At 51.2% G+C, this 19,411-nt stretch overlaps 1 protein-coding gene across 3 annotated transcripts in view; it reads right to left on the bottom strand.

The window, feature by feature from the left end:
• The window catches only part of LOC140424881 (protein adenylyltransferase SelO-like), a 132,387-nt gene that overhangs the window by 55,287 nt on the left and 57,689 nt on the right, over positions 1-19,411 (bottom strand). For all 3 annotated transcript variants that reach the window (XR_011947716.1, XM_072508429.1, XM_072508430.1), the window contains exons 9-10: positions 6,395-6,464; positions 6,197-6,269 (exon numbers count right to left, since the gene is read on the bottom strand). Coding sequence is in view for 2 of the 3 variants with exons in the window: in XM_072508429.1 (XP_072364530.1) it covers positions 6,197-6,269; positions 6,395-6,464 (143 nt within the window). In the remaining variant the exon portion in view is untranslated. The remainder of the gene's footprint in view (positions 1-6,196; positions 6,270-6,394; positions 6,465-19,411) is intronic.

Raw genomic sequence — 19,411 nt, 5'->3', positions numbered from 1 at the left:
CGCAAAATGAGGTGTCAAGCTGGTAAAACTATAACACAGGAAGACTTGCATGACAAACAACATAAGCAGCAAGTCATAGACAGAGCTAAATTATCTCACAATTAACAGAACAGATCTAAGATCTGCAGGCCTGCCACATCCAGTCGTGACTGGTGGTGGACATTTAAAAAACTCACTGGAGGAGAAGGCTCCACTAACATCCCTATCTTCAATGATGGAGGACCCCAGCACATCATCGCAAAAGGTAAGGCTGAAGCTTTTGCAATAATCTTCATCCAGAAGTGATGAGTGGATGATCCATCTCAGTCTCCTCCGGAGGTCCCGAGCACCACAGACGCCAGTCTTCAGCCAATTCAATTCACCCCACATGATATCAAGAAACAGCTGAAGACATTGGATACAGCAAAGGCTATAGGCCCTGACAATGTTCTGGAAATAGTACTGAAGACTTGTGCTCCAGAACTTACCGTGCCCTTAGCCAAGCTGTTCCAGTACAGCTACAACATTGGAATCTATCCAGCTATGTGGAAAATGGCCCTTGTATGTCCTGTACAAGATTTTAGTTTAGACGGGCAGCATAGTCGGCGCAGCTTGTTCCTGTGCTGTACTTTTCTTTGTTCTTTGTACACAAAAAGCAGGAAAAATCCAACACAACCAATTACTACCCTATCAGTTTACTCTCAATCATCAGTAAAGTGTTGGAAGGGGTCATCAACAGTGCTATCAAGCAGCATTTACTTAGCAATAACCTGCTCACTGACACTCAGTCTGGGTTCTGCCAGGGCACTCAGCTCCTGACCTCATTAAAGCCTTGGTTCAAACATGAACAAAAGAGCTGAACTCCAGAGGTGAGGTGAAGGTGACCGCCTTTGACATCAAGGCAGAATTTGATCGAGTATGGCATCAAGGAGCCTTCGTAAAACTGCAGTCAATGGGAATCAGGGAGAAAACTCTCCACTGGATGGAGTCGTACCAAGCACAATGGTTGATGGTTGTGGTTGTTGGAGGTCTGTCATCTCAGACCCGGGACATCACTGCAGGAGTTCCTCAAGATAGCGTCCTAGGCCCAACGATCTTCAGCTGTTTGATGAATGTTGGAATTTCAGATATATTGTATGATAGGTATTTGGTGCAGTAAGGGTAAAGAGCCTAAGTTAGCATGTGACTGCTACAGTCATGTTTTTAAAATAAATCCTAGTTTGAAAGACAACTAAGTTTTGGAGCCAGAGGTGCAATTAAAACATTGTTAAAAAGCTTTGGGTAATGGAATGTTGTTTGGATTAAGGGGATTCCTTGGGGAGTTAATTAGATTTCAGCTGGGGAATATGATGTAATTACTGGGAGGAGCCAAAGTTTCAGGCATTTTGCAGAAAAGCAATAGGTGTGCGTTAGTTGGAGATGTAAGCAGAAGTCAAGCATCTCAGTTCAGTTAAAAGATATATCTGTAGCTAAATTAGCAGTTTCTTTCCAAGCAGTTCAGAAGGGTGTGAACAGAAGGGAGCTGAAACAAGCTGAAACAGCTTCTGAAGAAATACAGCCAAAGTTTCTGTACGGTTCTGACAGGATTCAGGGGCGAGATTCTCCCCTACCTGGACGCCAGCCGGGGCCGAAAGGTCTTCGCCGGGCGTCGCATGCGTGGGAGCATCAGCGGCTGGTGACGTCATCCTGCGCATGCGCAGGGTAAGGGGTCTCTTCCATCTCTGCCATAGTGAAGACCATGGCGAAAGCGGAAGAAAAAGAGTGCCCCCACGTCACAGGCCCGCCCGCGGATCGGTGGGCCCGGATCGCGGGCCAGGCCACCGTGGGGGCGCCCCCCGGGGCCAGATCGCCCCGCGCCCCCCCCAGGACCCTGGAGCCTGCCCGCGCCGCCTTGTCCCGCCATTCAAAAGGTGGTTTAATCCACGCTGGCGGGACAGGCATTCCAGCAGTGGGACTTCGGCCCATTGCGGGCCGGAGAATCGGCGGGGGTGGGCCCGCCGACCGGCGCGATTCCCTCCCCCGCCGAATTTCTGGTGGCGGAGACTTCGGAACACGGCGGGGGCGGGATTCACGCCAGCACCCGGCGATTCTCCGACCCGGCGTGGGGTCGGAGAATCCCGCCCCAGGTCTTTTCTTTAAAGCAGTGTCAAAAGATCTCTCTTTCTCAAAGAACATTTCTGTAAAGCATGAGTGCTAACTGTATTAAGAGCTGAGATGTTTCTTCTGGTTTCCTGAGTGGGAATAAAGATAGCAGTTAACGGTTACTGTATTCACTGTATTGATTAGCATTGTTTAAGGGGTAATTATAAGCTATTTTCTGGTGTGATGTTAAAGATATTTTAATACTGTGTTAATAATGAAGTTGGTATACCATGTTCCTATTTCTTTGTGAAATCACTCCTGGAGCGAGGTATCCTTTTCTCACAGTCTTACAACATTACAATAAAATATTGGGGTTTCTGTCCAGTATCCTAACCACTTTTTGGGTCTGGTCCGGGATATTAATAGCTGCTTTATCAGTAACCTTCCTTCCAACATAAGGTCAGTGTGGGAATGTCCGCTGATGATTGCACAATGTTCAGCACCATTCGCGACTCCTGACACTGAAGCAGTCCATGTGCAAATGCAGCAAGACCTGGAAAGTACCGAGGCATGGGTTGATGGGTGGAAAGTAACATTTGCATCACAGAAGTGCCAAGCAATGATCACTTCCAATAAGAGAATCAAACGATCACCCTCATGATATTCAATGGCATTACCATCACTGAATCTCCCATTATCAACAACTTTCGGGGTTACTATTAACCAGAAACTGAACTGGACTCTCCATATAGCTACTGTGGCTACAATTTGCAGACGATACTAAAGTCGGTGGTGTTGTCGATAGTGTGGAAGGATGTAGCAGGTTACAGAGGGATATAGATAAGCTGCAGAGCTGGGCTGAGAGGTGGCAAATGGAGTTTAATGTAGAGAAGTGTGAGGTGATACACTTTGGAAGAAATAACAGGAATGCGGAATATTTGGCTAATGGTAAAGTTCTTGGAAGTGTGGATGAGCAGAGGGATCTAGGTGTCCATGTACATAGATCCCTGAAAGTTGCCACCCAGGTTGATAGGGTTGTGAAGAAGGCCTATGGAGTGTTGGCCTTTATTGGTAGAGGGATTGAGTTCCGGAGTCGGGAGGTCATGTTGCAGCTGTACAGAACTATGGTACGGCCGCATTTGGAGTATTGCGTACAGTTCTGGTCACCGCATTATAGGAAGGACGTGGAGGCTTTGGAGCGGGTGCAGAGGAGATTTACCAGAATGTTGCCTGGTATGGAGGGAAAATCTTATGAGGAAAGGCTGATGGACTTGAGGTTGTTTTCGTTGGAGAGAAGAAGGTTAAGAGGAGACTTAATAGAGGCATACAAAATGATCAGGGGGTTAGATAGGGTGGACAGTGAGAGCCTTCTCCCGCAGATGGAAATGGCTGGCACGAGGGGACATAGCTTTAAACTGAGGGGTAATAGATATAGGACAGAGGTCAGAGGTAGGTTCTTTACGCAAAGAGTAGTGAGGCCGTGGAATGCCCTACCTGCTACAGTAGTGAACTCGCCAACATTGAGGGCATTTAAAAGTTTATTGGATAAACATATGGATGATAATGGCATAGTGTAGGTTAGATGGCTTTTGTTTCGGTGCAACATCGTGGGCCGAAGGGCCTGTACTGCGCTGTATCGTTCTATGTTCTCTGTTCTAAGAGCAGGTGAGAGACGAGGAATCATGTGTCATGTAACTCACCTTGTGAATCCCCAAAGGCACCACCTACGAGGCATAAGTCAGGAGTTTTCATGGATTTCAGCAAAGCCTTTGACAAGGTCCCACATGGGAGAATTATAAAGAAGGCAAATGCACATGGGATACAGGGTAACTTGAAAAGGTGGATTCAGAATTGGTTTTGCTGTAGGAGACAGAAGGTGATGACAGATGGCTGTTATAGTGCCTGGAAGCCAGTGTTCAGACACAAAGATTGGTCGGGTGGTTAATAGTGAGGTGAGTGTCTTGGGTTACAGGAAGATATAGATGGGACGGTCAAATGGGCAGAAAAGTGGCAGATGGAATTTAACCCTGAAAACGGTGAGGTGATACACTTTGGAAAGAATAATGTGACAAGGAAGTATTCAATGTATGGTCTGACATTGGGAAGTTCCGAGGAACAAAGGGACCTTGGCATGTTTGTCCACAGATCTCTGAAGACAGAAGGGCAGGTTATAGGATGGTGAATAAGGCATGTGGGACATTTGCCTTTATCAATCACGGTATAGATTACAAAAGCAGGGAGGTCATGTTGGAGTCTTATAAAACTTTTGTGAGGCCACAGCTGGAGTACCCAATTCTGGTCGCCACGTTATAGGAAGGATGTGATTGCACTGGAGGTGGTGCAGAGGCCATTCACCAGGATGTTGCCTGGAATGGAACATTTAAGTTATGGAGAGAGTTTGGATAGGCTTGGGTTGTTTATGCTAGAGCAGAGAAAATTGAGGGGCAACCTGATCGAGGTGTACAAGATTATGAGGGACATGGACAGGGTGGATAGAGAGCAGCTGTTGCCCTTTGTTGAAGGGTCAGTTACGTGGGGACACAAGTTCAAGGTGAGGGGCAGGAGGTTTAGGGGTGATTTGAGGAAAAACGTTTTACCCAGAGGACGGTGGCAGTCTGGAATCTACTAGCTGGGAGGGAGGTAGAGGTGGGTTGCCTCACATCCCTTAAAAAGTACTTGCCATTAAGCACTTGGCACGTCATAACATTCATAGCTATGGACCAAGCGCTGGTAAATGGGATCAGGTAGGCAGGTCAGGTGTTTTTAATGCATTGGTGCAGACTCGATGGGCGAAAGGACCTCTTCTGCACTGTATTATTCTGTGATCTATGATTCTGAGTGTGATGGAATACTTCCCACTTGCCTGGTTGAGTGCAGTTCCAACAAGACTCAAGAAGAGCGACACCATCCAGGACAAAGTAGCCCACTTAATTGGCACCCCGTCCACAAACATGCACTCCCTCCAACAACAATAGCAGCAGTGTGCACTATCTACAAGATGCATTGCAGGAACTCACCAAGGCTCCTTAGGCAGCACCTTCCAAACCCACAAACACTACTATCTAGAAGAACAAGGACAGCAGATATTTGGGAACACCACCAGCTGGAGGTTCCCCTCCAAGTCACTCACCATCCTGACTTGGAAATGTATCGCCGTTCCTTCACTGTCGCTGGGTCAAAATCCTGGAAGACCTCCCTAACTGCGCTATGGGATTACCTACACCACATGGACTGCAGCAATTCAAGAAGGCAACACACTACCACCTTATCAAGAGCAATTACAGATGGGCAACAAATTCTGGCCCAACCAGCGAAGTCCACACCCTGTAAAAAAAAGATGAGTAGAGAATCAGCTGAGAACCTTTGGCCAGAGAAGTAGAGAGAATGTAGCAGAAAGAAAACAGGGACTGTAATATTAAGGCAACAGCACAAAGAGCTATGCTCTAGTTATCAAGCATATTTGGCAGGCAAGGAGAACAAAGAGCTGGCAACGAAGGTTAGCAGATTTTTAAACCTATTGGGCGTTGGGAAGGAGGAGAATTTTTGTACCTTTTAGTGCTAGATACTCTTGAGGGTCTAGTAGAGGAGGTTTCTTGCAGTAAAGTAGTCAGAACATGAAGTGGGAATAGAGTGTCAATGATCAAGACAATATCCTGGTGAAGGTCAGAGCAAGCAAAAGATTTTGGCCTGGAATAGGTTGTTCTAAATTTTAGATTAAGCTAATGATTAGGAGGAAGGTGTGTCACAAACAGCAGAAAGAACAGCTTAAAATGGTCCCCACTGGAGCTCCAGGGCAAATGAGCTCAACAAGGAGCTGTCAGCTCAGCTACCACCTTGAAAAATAAATTGAATATCTTGTCTTAATAGTACTGACACTGAGAGTGAAAAGGAACAGCAGCATAAATGGCAAGTCTAGCTTCTGGGAATTTAATAACGTACTTAGGGAGTCAGAAGAGGAAAGAATATTATTATAAGCATTTTCGTCCACATGAAACTTTTAGCATATTTCACAGCAGATATCAATAATCTCAAGTGTTTTATTACATCTAAACCTGTGCAATTTGGACATTTGGATCTTTCAAGCGTTAATTGGTGTTTTTAATTTAATTGCCTTGAACAAGTTTCTATGTCATACCATGCGCAAATCCCACTGACATCCAATGTGCAATGAGATATGAAGTATCTGTCACAACTTGAGAGAAAAAATCCTGCAATAACAAAATACCAGCTCAGTAAAAATTGTTGCTCATTTTCTGACAAGAAAGCAGATATACATGCATTTTGGTTAAATGGTCATAAATTATATAGAGAAAATATTGATCTTAAAACATACCAGATATCTGTTTGAGTTAGTTGCATTTATGAAAGGAAAATATTGTTTTATAATGAAATCCACCAGTGTCCTAAGGAAAAATGAAAAATTAAAATGAATGTCACAGGCGAGAAAATTGTGATAAAACAGAAGAATTACTCAATTGCTAAGTATTTGTACACAGGTAAATATGTGGTTAAGGTTTGGCCCGTGTTGCCTGAGAGGGTGGTGGAAACAGATTCACTACTAGCTTTCAAAAGGAAATTGGATAACTAGTTGGAGGAGAAAATTGTTGCAGGAATATGGGGAAAGAGCCACCGAGTTAAACTGACTGCTCTTCAAAAAGGTTGGTACAGCCACAATGGGCGAAATGACCTCCTTCTGTACTGTACTATTCGATGATGCAATAAAATAATTCACTGTCCAGTTATAAGAACATAAAGAAATCCAGGAAAACCAGGGATGAGAAAAGTTGTTCCCTTTACTATATTAAAAAGTATATTAGAAAATCTCTTCAGCTAATGGAAAAATAATATTTTGGAAGACCATTTCAGTCAGGCTAAAATGAGTAAGGTATGTTAAGCAGAAGTAAAAGTAAAAACTACAATAGATTGAAAAAAATTGAACTCTTCAAAACAAAATCTTGCAGATGCTGGAAGTCTGAAATAAAAAAAGCAGAAATACTGGAACACTCAGCAGGTCTGGCAGCATCTGTGGAGACGGAAACAGAGTTAATGGCTGGGATTTTGCACTCCCATTTGTCACAGGCATAAATGGTGATGATAGCGCAAAATTTTGCGAGAGGCCAAAAACGTGATTTCCACCGGCAAGATTTAACAACGCAATCGTACCCGCCCCCCTCAGTGATGTAATGGGGCTCCCGCCATGCGATGACGGAAACCTCATTTATATACATTTTCATATCATTAGTGGGCTTCCACACTGTATCGTCCCCCCACATTCAGGTCACGTCGGCGAGGTTTACAACTGGTCTGGAGCAACATGAACCAGGTGAAGAGAACCTGACGAGGGCACACAGGTATGTACAGCCCCCAAGGGTGAGAGGAACATACCTCGGAAGTATCCTGGCAGTGCCGTCCTGTCACTGCCAGGGAGCCACGCTGGGGAGCGCTTCCTCTGGAGAGGTCCATGGTGGGGTGGGTGTCCTTTGGGGAGGATCCTGTGTGCGTGGTAGAGTGCGGGGGAGGAGGGGTGGTGGAGTGTAGGTTTGAGTACAAGTGGGAGATTTTTGGTTGTACTTTTCGTTCTGTTAGATCGAGCGCCCTTTAAAAATGGCACGCCAACTTATGTAAGGCTGCGATTGTCAGTGGGCCGGCTCAACCTACCTCCAGCACTTTTTTTCCTCAGTTTTGAAAGATATGTCAGGAAAAGCCAGCAGACTGCATACCGTTTTTCTCACCTGAGCCAGCACTTTGAAAAAAACCCCAGAAAATTCCACCCAACATTTCAGATCTGTGACCTTTTACCTGAACTGAGAAAAGTTAGAAATGTAGTAGTTTTGAGCAAGTAAAGGGAGAACAAAAGGGAAAGTCAGTCATAGAGTGGAGGACAGATCAAATGACAAAAGGTTTCACTGTCAAAAGTCAATGGGAGCGGTAAAAGAACAAACGAAGAAACAAAAGGTTTGTCTAGATGAGATGTGAATGGCAGTATAGTCTGAATGCAAAATAAATGGATGAAGAAAGAAATGAGAACAAATGGAACCAGTAAAAAACACAAAACAAAATGGCAACAGAAATTATGAACTAAAGCTCTGTTAAATGGTGAAGTCGTCAGACAAAAGATGGGCTGAATTCTTCGTTCTCAGTGCTGTTGCCCGTGTAGAATCGCAGGAACTGCACCCTCCCGCAAGGGGCGCTGGCCAGGAGAAATTCATGTCATGCAAATGAGCCAGCATGCAGCCCACATGCAGTCTGACCGATTACCAGCCCTGCCGGAGTCTTATATTCGCTGGGGTCAGGAATCACGTTAAGAGCCTGACAGTCTGGAGCAGCTTTTAAATGCTGCATTCACCAAAGACTTGCTCGAAGGTTCCTGGAGTATGAGATTGAACAAATGCTGGACGCTATTGAAGAGAGGAGGGATATCCTCTTCCCCAAGGTGGGGCGGAAACTCAAGCCCACCATTCTCAACAAGGTCTGGGATCAGGTGGCAAAGGCTGTGAGTGCTGTCAGCCTTATAAAGAAGACTGGCACACAATGCTGTAAGATGAACAACCTTCTTAGAACAACTCAGATGAGTGACCATCTCTGTGCTCTTGGCATCACTCCTGTCTGTCACTCCTCTTATCTGTCCCCAATCGCCTAGAGGCCAACATCACCCCACCTGCCTGCATCTCCCTCACAACCCACCCTCCACAAAACCCCAAGACATGTGTTGTCCTCCCTTGCACACACATACCATTTGCTACAAACCCCCCATAAACCCCGGTCCCAGCATCTCACTATGTCCTTTCTGTGTCCTCAAGGATAAAGCGGCACATAGTCACCAGGAATGCCAAAGGACGGGAGGAGGCATGCCAGATATTTGGGTCCACACCCCCTCTGAGGAAAGGGCCCTGCAACTCGCAGGGGAGGATGAGGAGAGAGAAATGGCTACAATGGAGTTTGGCATGAGCCAAACAAGTGAGAGTCCAACGCAACACAGGTATCCCTATAGCAGGTGAGACACCCCTCTCCCACAGACCAGTCCTTCCCAAGATCTCACCCCATGTCTTTTGACTTGCAGGATCACCAAAACAAGAGGCCGGGCAATCTGGGGTTGCTGCCACCAATCCAGACCCTCAGAACACTCTGGAGCACGACTGTGGGGAAGACACCGACGTCTCACCACTGCTTTCACCTGCACCATCCACCATCGCAGAGACTATCACCTCAGTGGGTAATGTTAGCGATCAGGCTCCTGGGTCACCCTCTGGTGAGCACCACACACATGCTGCAGCACATCAAGTGGAAGCAGGGACTGGCGAGGGAGCGGACGGTCAGAGGGCTGCCTGATCCCAGGGAACAGCTGTCACCCAGATGTTGCGCTTCTAGAAAAGATGATTCCGTCATTGTTGCAGATGCAGAAGCAGATCCAGAATCTACAGGAGGGTGTGTCAGCAAACTTCCAGCACTTGCAAGTACAGCTGGAAGAGTCTTTTTTGTTATTCATTCATGGGACGTGGGCATCGTAGGCTGTGCCAGCACTTATTGTCCATCCCTAATTGCCCTTGAGGGGGCAGTTAAGAGTCAAACACATTGCTGGGGGTCTGGCATCACATGTAGGCCAGACCAGGTAAGGACGGCAGATTTCCGTCCCTAAAGGACATTAGCGAACCAGATGGATAGCAGGATTTGAACCTGGGTCCCCAGAACATTATTCTAGGCCTCTGGTTTACTAGTCTAGCGACAATACCACTACGCCACTGTCTCCCCAAGCTGCTTCAGGCGCAGGAGATGGTGCCGACAATGCATGGCACCCAGTCCAACACAGAAAGAGTGGTGTCCGCAGTGGAAGGCCTGGGGCATGACGTCAGAGCCAGGAAGTCCAAGGCTTGGGGCACACTGTGCTGTCCATGGCTGAGATGCAGGACAGGAGAGCCCAGTCACAGGTGGACATGTCCCGGGCACACAAGGACATTGCTGCGGCACTCCAGATCTTGGCCCATTCACTAAGGGTCAGGCTGAGGCCATCAAGAGCACTGGCCGGATGCTGACTGATCTTAGCCAATCAGAGGATACAGTCCCAGAGGGACATGACTCACTCATTGAGGGACATGATCCAGTCTCAGTGCATCATGGCTGAGGGCATCGCAAATAAGGTTCAGACGAGGGCGGACCTCCAGCACTGGCAGCGCCTCCGGAGCTCACTCTTCCCTTCCCTCCATCCCAAGGAGTAGTTCAGGGACCAGTGAGCACCCCGAGGGAGGAGGAGGTGATGGGGCCCATGCAGGAACACCTATACCCCTCTGAATCCTCCCTACTGGCTCTGGCGCATCTCATGAGTGGTGGGCAGAACAGGCTGACACAACATCACTTGTGGCATCTGAAAGTCGGCCAGGCCCATCCAGGTTCAGGCCCTCCATAGGACGCCAGCCAGGCCAGAGGGCGAGACAAGCAGCGGGTTGCCTCCACTTCTGATGCGCTGCCTGGTGTAACACCTAAAAGTGCAAGGTCACGAAAGAGTTGAAAGATAGATGACACTTGAGTTGGCACAGGTGTAGTATAGAGTAGATAATAAGGAAGATGGGTACACATATTGCAAATACTCACCTTTAAAAACATTTGCACCACCAGTCCAATCTGCCTCTAACCTCCATCTCACTGGTGTGAGGAATGGACTGGGACTGGGTATTGTGCAGCGGCCGAGCAGGCTGGTGGTGATGGTGGGGGGGGGGGGTGATGACATATGTACGTCCCACATGGTAACACTTTCACCGAGAAATGGCATGGCGTGGAGGCAGCAGTGTGAGCCAACTTCATTGAAGCCTACTTGTGACAATAAGCTATTATATTATTATTATCTGGCAAGATAGTGGTATGTTATCGAAATGACAGGAGTGAGATTTTGTCAGACAATGTGGAGCAGCAGCGCTTATCTCACAGCGAGTCATCATCATTCCACTCAGTCCCATGGACAAGTCCCAAGGCCAACATCCTGAGGTGATGCTGATTTGACCCTCTCAGAGAGGGAGGAGGAGCTGTGGTAGTGGGAAGGAATGGAAGGCTAGGGAGAAGATGGAGTGAAGGACTAAGAGAGGGAAGGGGTGGAATAACTAAGAGAGAGGGAAGGGGTGGAATAACTAAGGGAGAGGGAGGGGTGGAAGTACTAAGGGAGACAGAAGGAGTAGAAGCGTTAAGAGAAAGGGAAAGGTTTAGAGTCTTAGGGGAAGGTGAATTTTTTCTGGGGGGAGATAAGGGGCGAAATTCTCCGGAAACGGCGCGATGTCCGCCGACAGGCGGCCAAAACGGCGCAAATCAGACGGGCATCGCGCTGCCCCAAAGGTGCGGAATGCTCCGCATCTTTGGGGGCCGAGCCACAACATTGAGGGGCTAGGTCGGCGCCGGACGAATTTCTGCCCCGCCAGCTGGCGGAAAAGGCCTTTGGTGCCCCGCCAGCTGGCGCGGAAATGACATCTCCGGGCGGCGCATGCGCGGGAGCGTCAGCGGCCGCTGACGGCATTCCCGCGCATGCGCAGTGGAGGGAGTCTCTTCTGCCTCCGCCATGGTGGAGACCATGGCGGAGGCGGAAGGAAAAGAGTGCCCCCACGGCACAAGCCCGCCCGCGGATCGGTGGGCCCCGATCGCGGGCCAGGCCACCATGGGGGCATCCCCCGGGGCCAGATCGCCCCGCGCCCCCCCCCAGGACCCCGGAGCCCGCCCGCGCCGCCTTGTCCCGCCGGTAAGGTAGGTGGTTTAATTTACGCTGGCGGGACAGGCATTTTAGCGGCGGGACTTCGGCCCATCCGGGCCGGAGAATCGAGCGGGGGGGCCGCTCCGACCCGGCGGGGGGTCGGAGAATCTCGCCCAAGGTTTGAATTAGGGGTAGGGGAGAAAGAGGTGGGACTGGTCAGTGGAGCTGGTCTCATCGTTGGTAAATCGGGAGGTGATGAGGATGTCCGGTGTGGGGCGGCCTTGGATCACAAGTTAACAATGCTGCAAGCTTGATCCCTCATTGCTTGGAGAGCCCTCTGTAGATGTGTAAATGCCATTGATCCACAGAACTCAATTTTTCCAAACCTTCTCCAGTAGGATAGTAGTGATATCAGGCTTGCAATGTCAAGCATTCTTTGCCAGCTACTGAGGTTTCTCACGATAAAGTCAATGATATAGTTGAAACCTTTTAGTCATTTTTATTTACTTCTTTCTCGGACTAGTCAATTACTACGGATGCTGGCTGTGACTGAGAAAATATGCCCAAATAGAAAAAGAAGATCTGGTGGTTCGTATTTGGTGTAAAGTGTTTGCATCAGTACGTCTCTGGCCGCCGTTTCTTTATAGAACAAAAAACAATACAGCACAGGAACAGGCCCTTTGGCCCTCCAAGCCTGCGCCGATCACGTGTCCTATCTAGACCAACCGCCTGTATCCTTCTATACCCTGTCTGTTCATGTGCCTATCCAGCTAAGTCTTAAAGGTCATTAACATATCTGCCTCAACCACTTCACTTGGCAGTGCATTCCAGGCCACAACCACCCTCTGTGTAAAAAACTTCCCCCGTACATCTCCACTGAACCTCAACTGTAACATAATTTTCGAGCTTTTATACTTGACACCCCGTCCTGTGAAGGCAAGCATGCCATGTGCTTTCTTTACCACCATTTCCTTTTTTAAAAATAAATTTTGAGTACCCAATTCATTTTTCCAATTAAGGGGCAATTTAGCGTGGCCAACCCACCTACCCTGCACACCTTTTGGATTGTGGGGCGAAACCCACGCAAACACGGGGGGAATGTGCAAACTCCACAAGGACAGTGACCCAGGGCCGGGATCAAACCTGGGACCTCTGCACCGTGAGGCTGCAGTGCTAACCGACTGTGCCACCGTGCTGCCCCTTTACCACCATTTCCACCAGTGCTGCCACTTTTAAGGATCACAAGCTGTTGCTGGGCCTCTTCCCTGAAGACAAGACAATCCCGCCAATTGCGTTTGCAAGGATTCAGAGCTGAGCCTCGTTATTGGCTGCTCACAAATACTCTTTTGAGCACCGCCTAGGGACCCAGATTGCACATGCTGATACATTGAGCCGTCTTCCTCTGCAAATCAAATCCGCAACCCACCCTACAAAATGGTCAAAATGGTCGCTGTCCTGAATTTTATGGACTCCTTGCCCTTCACTGCATCGCGTATTCTTGACTAGACACTAATAGACCTCGTGCTTGCCAAGGTGCGTCATCTGGTGCTATACGGTGGTCAGGATCGACATCTACCAGGGGAGTTGAAGGCTTTCTCCTCCAGGTTCTCGGATCTGACCATGGAAAATGGTATCTATGGGGCACCAGGGTTGTTGTCTGCACGTCTCCGGCGAAAGGCCAGACAATCGTGTTGAAGGACCTTCACAACAGGCACCTGGAATGTCCAAAATGATGATGCTGGTGAGAAGCTACATCTGTTAGCCAGGTTTGGATACAGAAATTGAGATGTTGGCTCAACAGTGCTCCATCTGTCAAGAGCACCAGAAGCTCCCCGTGGCAGCACCCCTACACTCTTGGGAGTGGCAGGGATGCCCTTGGGCTCGCTTACACACCAATTTTGCCAGTCCATTCCTGGGTTCGATGTTTCTCGTCCTGGTGGACGGCCACTCGAAGTGGCTGAAGATCCACAAGGTGGTGATGATCATCTCCTGGGTGGCCGTCAGGAATCCCTGAAGTGCTCGTGACAGACAGGGGCCTCTTTTACCACAGAAGAGTTCGCCAATTTTGGGATTTGCCATGTCTGCGCTGCCCTTTACCATCCGGCGTCAAATGGCTTGGCAGAGACAGCCATGCAGACATTGAACTAGGGGGTAAAGAAACAGACTTTGGGCTCATTGGACACCAGGCTGCCCAGATATTTGTTCTGATACAGGACCATACTGCACGCATGTGGGGTGGCCCCCATTGAGATGTTAATGGATTGTAGGCTTTGTACGTGACTCAGTTTGATTATCCTGGCCATCAGCACGAAGGTGCGCGTAACCAAGATTTGCAAGGGTGTTGCCCAGTTTGATGTCGACCTCTTCAACACTTTGCACCTGACAACGCGGTATTCGTTTATAACTTTATCGATGGTGCTCACTGTCATCCGCCAAACAGGATCAGTCTTGTACCAAGTTCGGGTCTGGGGGCAACAGATGCGATGGCATTTGGATCATATTTGCTCATGGAGGATGCTCCCTTGTGAGGTTCCTCAAAAGAAACCTGTCCTGGATCCTCCAACTCCATTGCCAAATCAGCGTACTCTGACGTTTCCAATCTCTCTCGACGCTAACATGCCCGACCCAGACCTCTAAGATCTCGGACACCAATCAGTCACCTCCTGCCGATTGCTCACCACGGTTTTCCTGCCGTAGACGATGTTCACCAGAAAGGTATATGCCGACCATCCGGCGCATCAGCTCCATGCGATTTTCCAGAGCTGAAACAAATTTGACGTCTTCCATCTGCTCCTCCTTCTCATCGGTCATCGAGGGGTCTTTGGACTTTGGGATGGGGGGGTGGAAGGAATGTAATAGCCCGGGATGGGAATGATTATCTTCACAGTAGTCCTTGCAGAGTACGAGCTCCCCCGCTGGGGGCTGGGAGTCTCTATTATCTTTGTATAAAAGGTTGGCCAGTAAGCATTGACCAGAACAGAAACCCGATAGGGATCTACCTGCAGTGTACATATCGTGTTGTAAATAAAACTATGTGTTTTTATTTTACTCGGTGTGGTCTCCAAGTGTCCTTAATAAGTTTCAAATCCCCGAATATAGGGTATTTTGGAAAATTTAAATCACCGCTAATCAATTATCTCAGTAGCTACTTATTTTGAGGTGCTAGGATGAAGTCCATCAGGTCTTGCTGCAGGTGGGTATGGACTACTTCAATGTCTGAGCAGTCGCAAATGTGCTGAACATTGCGCAATCATCAGCAAACATTCCCACTTCTAACCATATGGTGAAGAGGTTGAACCGAAGGAACTCCTGCACCAATGTCTTGGAACAGAGATGATTGACCTCCCATAACCATCTATCCATGTAGCGGTTGGATACAACTGAGTGGCTGGCTAGGCCATTTCAGAGGGCATTTAAGTAAACCACATTGCTGTGGATCTGGAGTCACATGAAGGCCAAACCAGGTAAGAGCATCAGATTTCCTTCCCTAACACACATTAATGGAGCAGATCGTTTTTTTGCGACAATCGGCAATGGTTTCATGGTCATCATTAGACTTTGAGTCGGGCGGCACAGTGGCGCAGTGGTTAGCACTGCTGCCTCATGCCGCCGAGGATCTAGGTTCAATCCCGGCCCCGGGTCACTGTCCGGGTCATTCTCACCTTTCAGCGTAGATCTCATCCCTACAACCGAAAATGACGTGCAGGCAGGTGGATTGGCCATGCTAAATTGCTTAATTGGGGGGAAAAAAAGAATTGGGTGCTCTAAATTTATTTTTAAAACTTTCAAGAAATCATTTCAGTTTCAGATATTTTATTGAATTCAAATTCCACCATCTGCTGCGGTGTGTGTGTTGTAGGTATGACTCCAACCAGTGGAGAGTTTTCCCCTGATTCCCACTGACTTCAATTTTGTTAGGACTCTTTGATGCCATACTCGATCAAATGCTGCTTGATGTCAAGGGCAGTCACTCGCCCCTCATCTCTTGAGTTCTGGGGCGAAATTCTCCGTTATCGGCGGAAAGTCCGCCGATCGGCGCAAATCCGACTTGCGTCATGTCGGAAAAATGGGTCGATAGTCTCCGGCCCGAAATGGGCTAGCAGCGACGTAACGGGATCCGCGCTTGCGCAGTGGTTCACGCCATGCAGCGTCATACGCGCCGCACGGCGTGACGGCTCATAAGGCCGCGCTGCTCCCCCCCACCCGACCGGAACACCCGACCACAACACCCAACTGGATGGCTGGCCGCCGCTCAGCCCCGAGGTTCGAGTCACGCGATGTGGAGGCGCTCCTGGACGCGGTGGAGTAGAGGAGGGACGCCCTGTATCCCGGGCACGGCCGCAGAGTTGCCCCACGCCACAGCCGGCGTCTGTGGAGGGAAGTGGCAGAGGCTGTCACCGCTGTGGCCCTGACACCACGGACAGGCACCCAGTGCCACAAGGTGAACGACCTTATCAGAGCAGGCAGGGTGAGCCTCCCCCATATCCCCAAGTGAATCCAGCCCTAACCTTAACCTCTGCAATGCACGCGCAACCGATGGCGTGCATTCATATACCTGCCTAACAGTGTTGCCTTTTACCCCTGCCACACCCCCCCCCCCCCCCCCCCCCCCACAGGAGAAGCGCGCACACAACCATAGGGAGCATGTGAGGACTGGAGGAGGCCCCGCTGATGAGAGGCCACTGACCGAACACCAGGAAAGGGCCCTGGAACTGGCTGGTGGACCTGAGGACCGGGAGGTTGCTGATGCAGAGGTCAGGGGCGTAGTAGCAAGTGAGCCACCGACAGCCCGTCCCCATATCCCCCCTCCCCTATATCCCCCTCCCCCGTATCACCTGATCACTGCCTGATGTCTAACCATGCATGCTTCATTGTGTATCGCAGGACCAAACGTCCAGGCACCCATCCCCACAGATGCAGACCGCCCACAGGATGCCCCTCGGAGGCCACGGGAGACGGAGAGACCCGGACCCTCCGGCATGCGACGCCCGCAGGATGCCCCTCGGAGGCCACGGGAGACGGAGAGACCCGGACCCTCCGGCATGCGACGCCCGCAGGATGCCCCTCGGAGACCACGGGAGACGGAGAGACCTGGAGCGACAGGGAGACGACACCCCCGTCACGTGCGGGAGCGACCACCCAGCGATGAGGGGGGCAGCCACAGGCCCCCGTCACATCCGAGCCAGGACACCACTACCCAGGACACCACTACCCGGGACACCACTACCCGGGACACCACTACCCGGGACACCACTACCCGGGACACCACTACCCGGGACAGCAGTACCCGGGACAGCACTACCCAGGAAGACGAAATACCGGACAGTGACTCAGAGTGGATGGGTGGAGACGAACCCCCACCCCAAAGTGCCATGGACTCAGAGTGGGACGAAGAGCACGACACAACGCCACTGCTGTCACCAACACCCTCCACCATCGCAGAAACACCAACCTCGGTTGGGCACTTTAGTGATGAGGCGTCTGGTACACTCACTGGTGCGCACAACACAGCCGTCCCGGTACAGCAGGTGGAGGTAGGAGCAGCAGAGGGGCCGGGCAGTCGGAGGGCAGCCCAGCCCAAGCGAACATCTGCCGCCCAGATGGATCCCGGGTTCCTGGAGTTACCACACCCACACATAGATCCGATGCAACCACCGACCCGGAGACAAGCGAAGAGGGTGACGGGCGGCTTGCGGCGGCTACGGTCGCAGGTGGAGGAGTCCACCCGCGTCCAGGAGCTGGGAGTGGTGCCGGTCATGCGTGCCACCCAGGCCGACACCGCACGGGTGGCGTCCGCGGTGGAGGCAATGGGTGCGACGGTGTCAGACATGGGGAACGGTTTGCGAGGCCTGGGGTTTCCCTGCAGGCGGCGTCTGTGGCCCAGGAAATGGCTGCCCTCTCACAGGAGGCCATGAGCCAGTGCCAGCGCCAGATGGCAGAGGCGCTCAACGCCATAGCCCAGTCTCTGCAGGCCATGGCCCAGTCTCTGCAGGCCATGGCCCAGTCTCAGCAGGCCATGGCCCAGTCTCTGCAGGCCATCGCTGAGGGCATCGGCGCCAGTGGCCATGTGCGAGCCGGCGTCGCACTGTCACAGACAGGGTTTGACAACACCCGGGCTCCATGGCTGCAAACCTGCAGACCCCTGTCGATACCAGCACGGGCCTCCAGGACTGGCAGCACCAGATGTCGGGGGGGGCGTCGGATGGCCAGTCCGTTCGCATCCCCCACCCATGTAGAGGCCTGGGGGCCATCGGGCACCCCGAGGGAGGAGGAGGTGGTGTGGTCCGTCCCGGCTCCCTCTGTAGGGGAGGTCCCGGTACACCGCGACACCTCGGACTCCCCCCCTTCCGTCCCAGGTGCATCGGGTGGGCAACGGGCAGGACAGGCTGGCAGCTCGCCATCCCAGTCGCCCGGGCCGCAGCCTGGCCCATCTAGGCCAGGACGCCCCAGGAAACGGCCGCCAAAGGGATCCAGTGTCAGAGGGCAGGAATCACAGGAGTCCACCTCCAGTTCTGCTGTACCGTCTGGGGAACCACGTAGACGTAGTCAAAGGGCCCGTAAGGCCAAACAATTAGACACTGAGTAAGTTGGCACGGTTGCAGGGCACAGATGAGTTTTAGGGGCTAGGGCACGTGCATGAACTCCTTTGGTTATTAAAGTCAATGTTACACCTACAGAAGCTGCCTTTGTGCTCTGTCCAACGTGTGCGGGGGTGTCATGTACGTTGAGCGCAAGTGTGTGTGTGAGGGGTGGTCTTACTTCAGCCCCAGGTGAGTCTGCCCCCTTCCCCCTGGGCCGCCATCAACAACCCCCGGGCAGAGGACGGGACCGTGCGCTGCAGTGTCACAGCCACATGCAGGGATGGTCCGGGTGGATGGTGGTACTGTGGCCATGGGTCAGACATAGTCCAACGATGTAGAGCCAGGAGCTCACCGTAGGGCGGGTTGTCATCATACTCCATGGCCTGCGATAGACACGCGTCCACCCGCAACTGTGTGAGCCCGGCCCGTTGTGCCGCAGGTGGATCGGCAATGGGGGGGGGGGGGGTGGTGTGCATGCGGGTGGGGTGGGTGGGGTTGGGGAGGGGGGTGAGGGTGCTGGGTGGGTGGATGGGTGGGGGGTGTGGGTGGTCGGCTGTTGCCATGGTGTGCGGTCTGTGGCCATACTACCCGATTCCCACGCCCATCTAGTCAGTGAAGCGGGCGTCTATCAGTCTGTCCCGTGCCCGCTGGGCCAGCCGGTAACGGTGGATAGCCACCCGCCTGTGTCTACCCCGTCTGCCCTGACCATTACCCCCATCCCCCTCATCTGGGAGGACTGCGCCTCTTCCTGCTGCTCCTCCACTCCGCCCTCCTCTGCCTGCGGCACATCGCCCCTCTGTTGGGCTATGTTGTGCAGGACGCAGCACACCACAATGATGCGGCCGACCCTATCTGACCGATACTGGAGGGCGCCCCCAGAGAGGTCCAGGCACCTGATACGCATCTTCAGCACGCCAAAGCACCTCTCTATCACTCCCCTTGTCGCTACATGTCTGCGATATGCCGGACAGGTCCCCACTCGGTGCCTGGAATGACCCCGTTGCATAAAAGTTCAGGGCCACCGTAACCTTGACGGACACGGGGAGAGGGTGTCCCCCGCCAGCGGTGACAGGTGTGCCAGCAGGTGGCAGATGTGTGCCAC

This window comes from Scyliorhinus torazame, chromosome 6, assembly GCF_047496885.1.
Source record: "Scyliorhinus torazame isolate Kashiwa2021f chromosome 6, sScyTor2.1, whole genome shotgun sequence".
NCBI classification, from domain to species: Eukaryota; Metazoa; Chordata; class Chondrichthyes; order Carcharhiniformes; family Scyliorhinidae; genus Scyliorhinus; species Scyliorhinus torazame.
The sequence above is the reverse complement of the archived record's forward strand: the minus strand, read 5'-3'. Positions and strand labels throughout refer to the sequence as shown.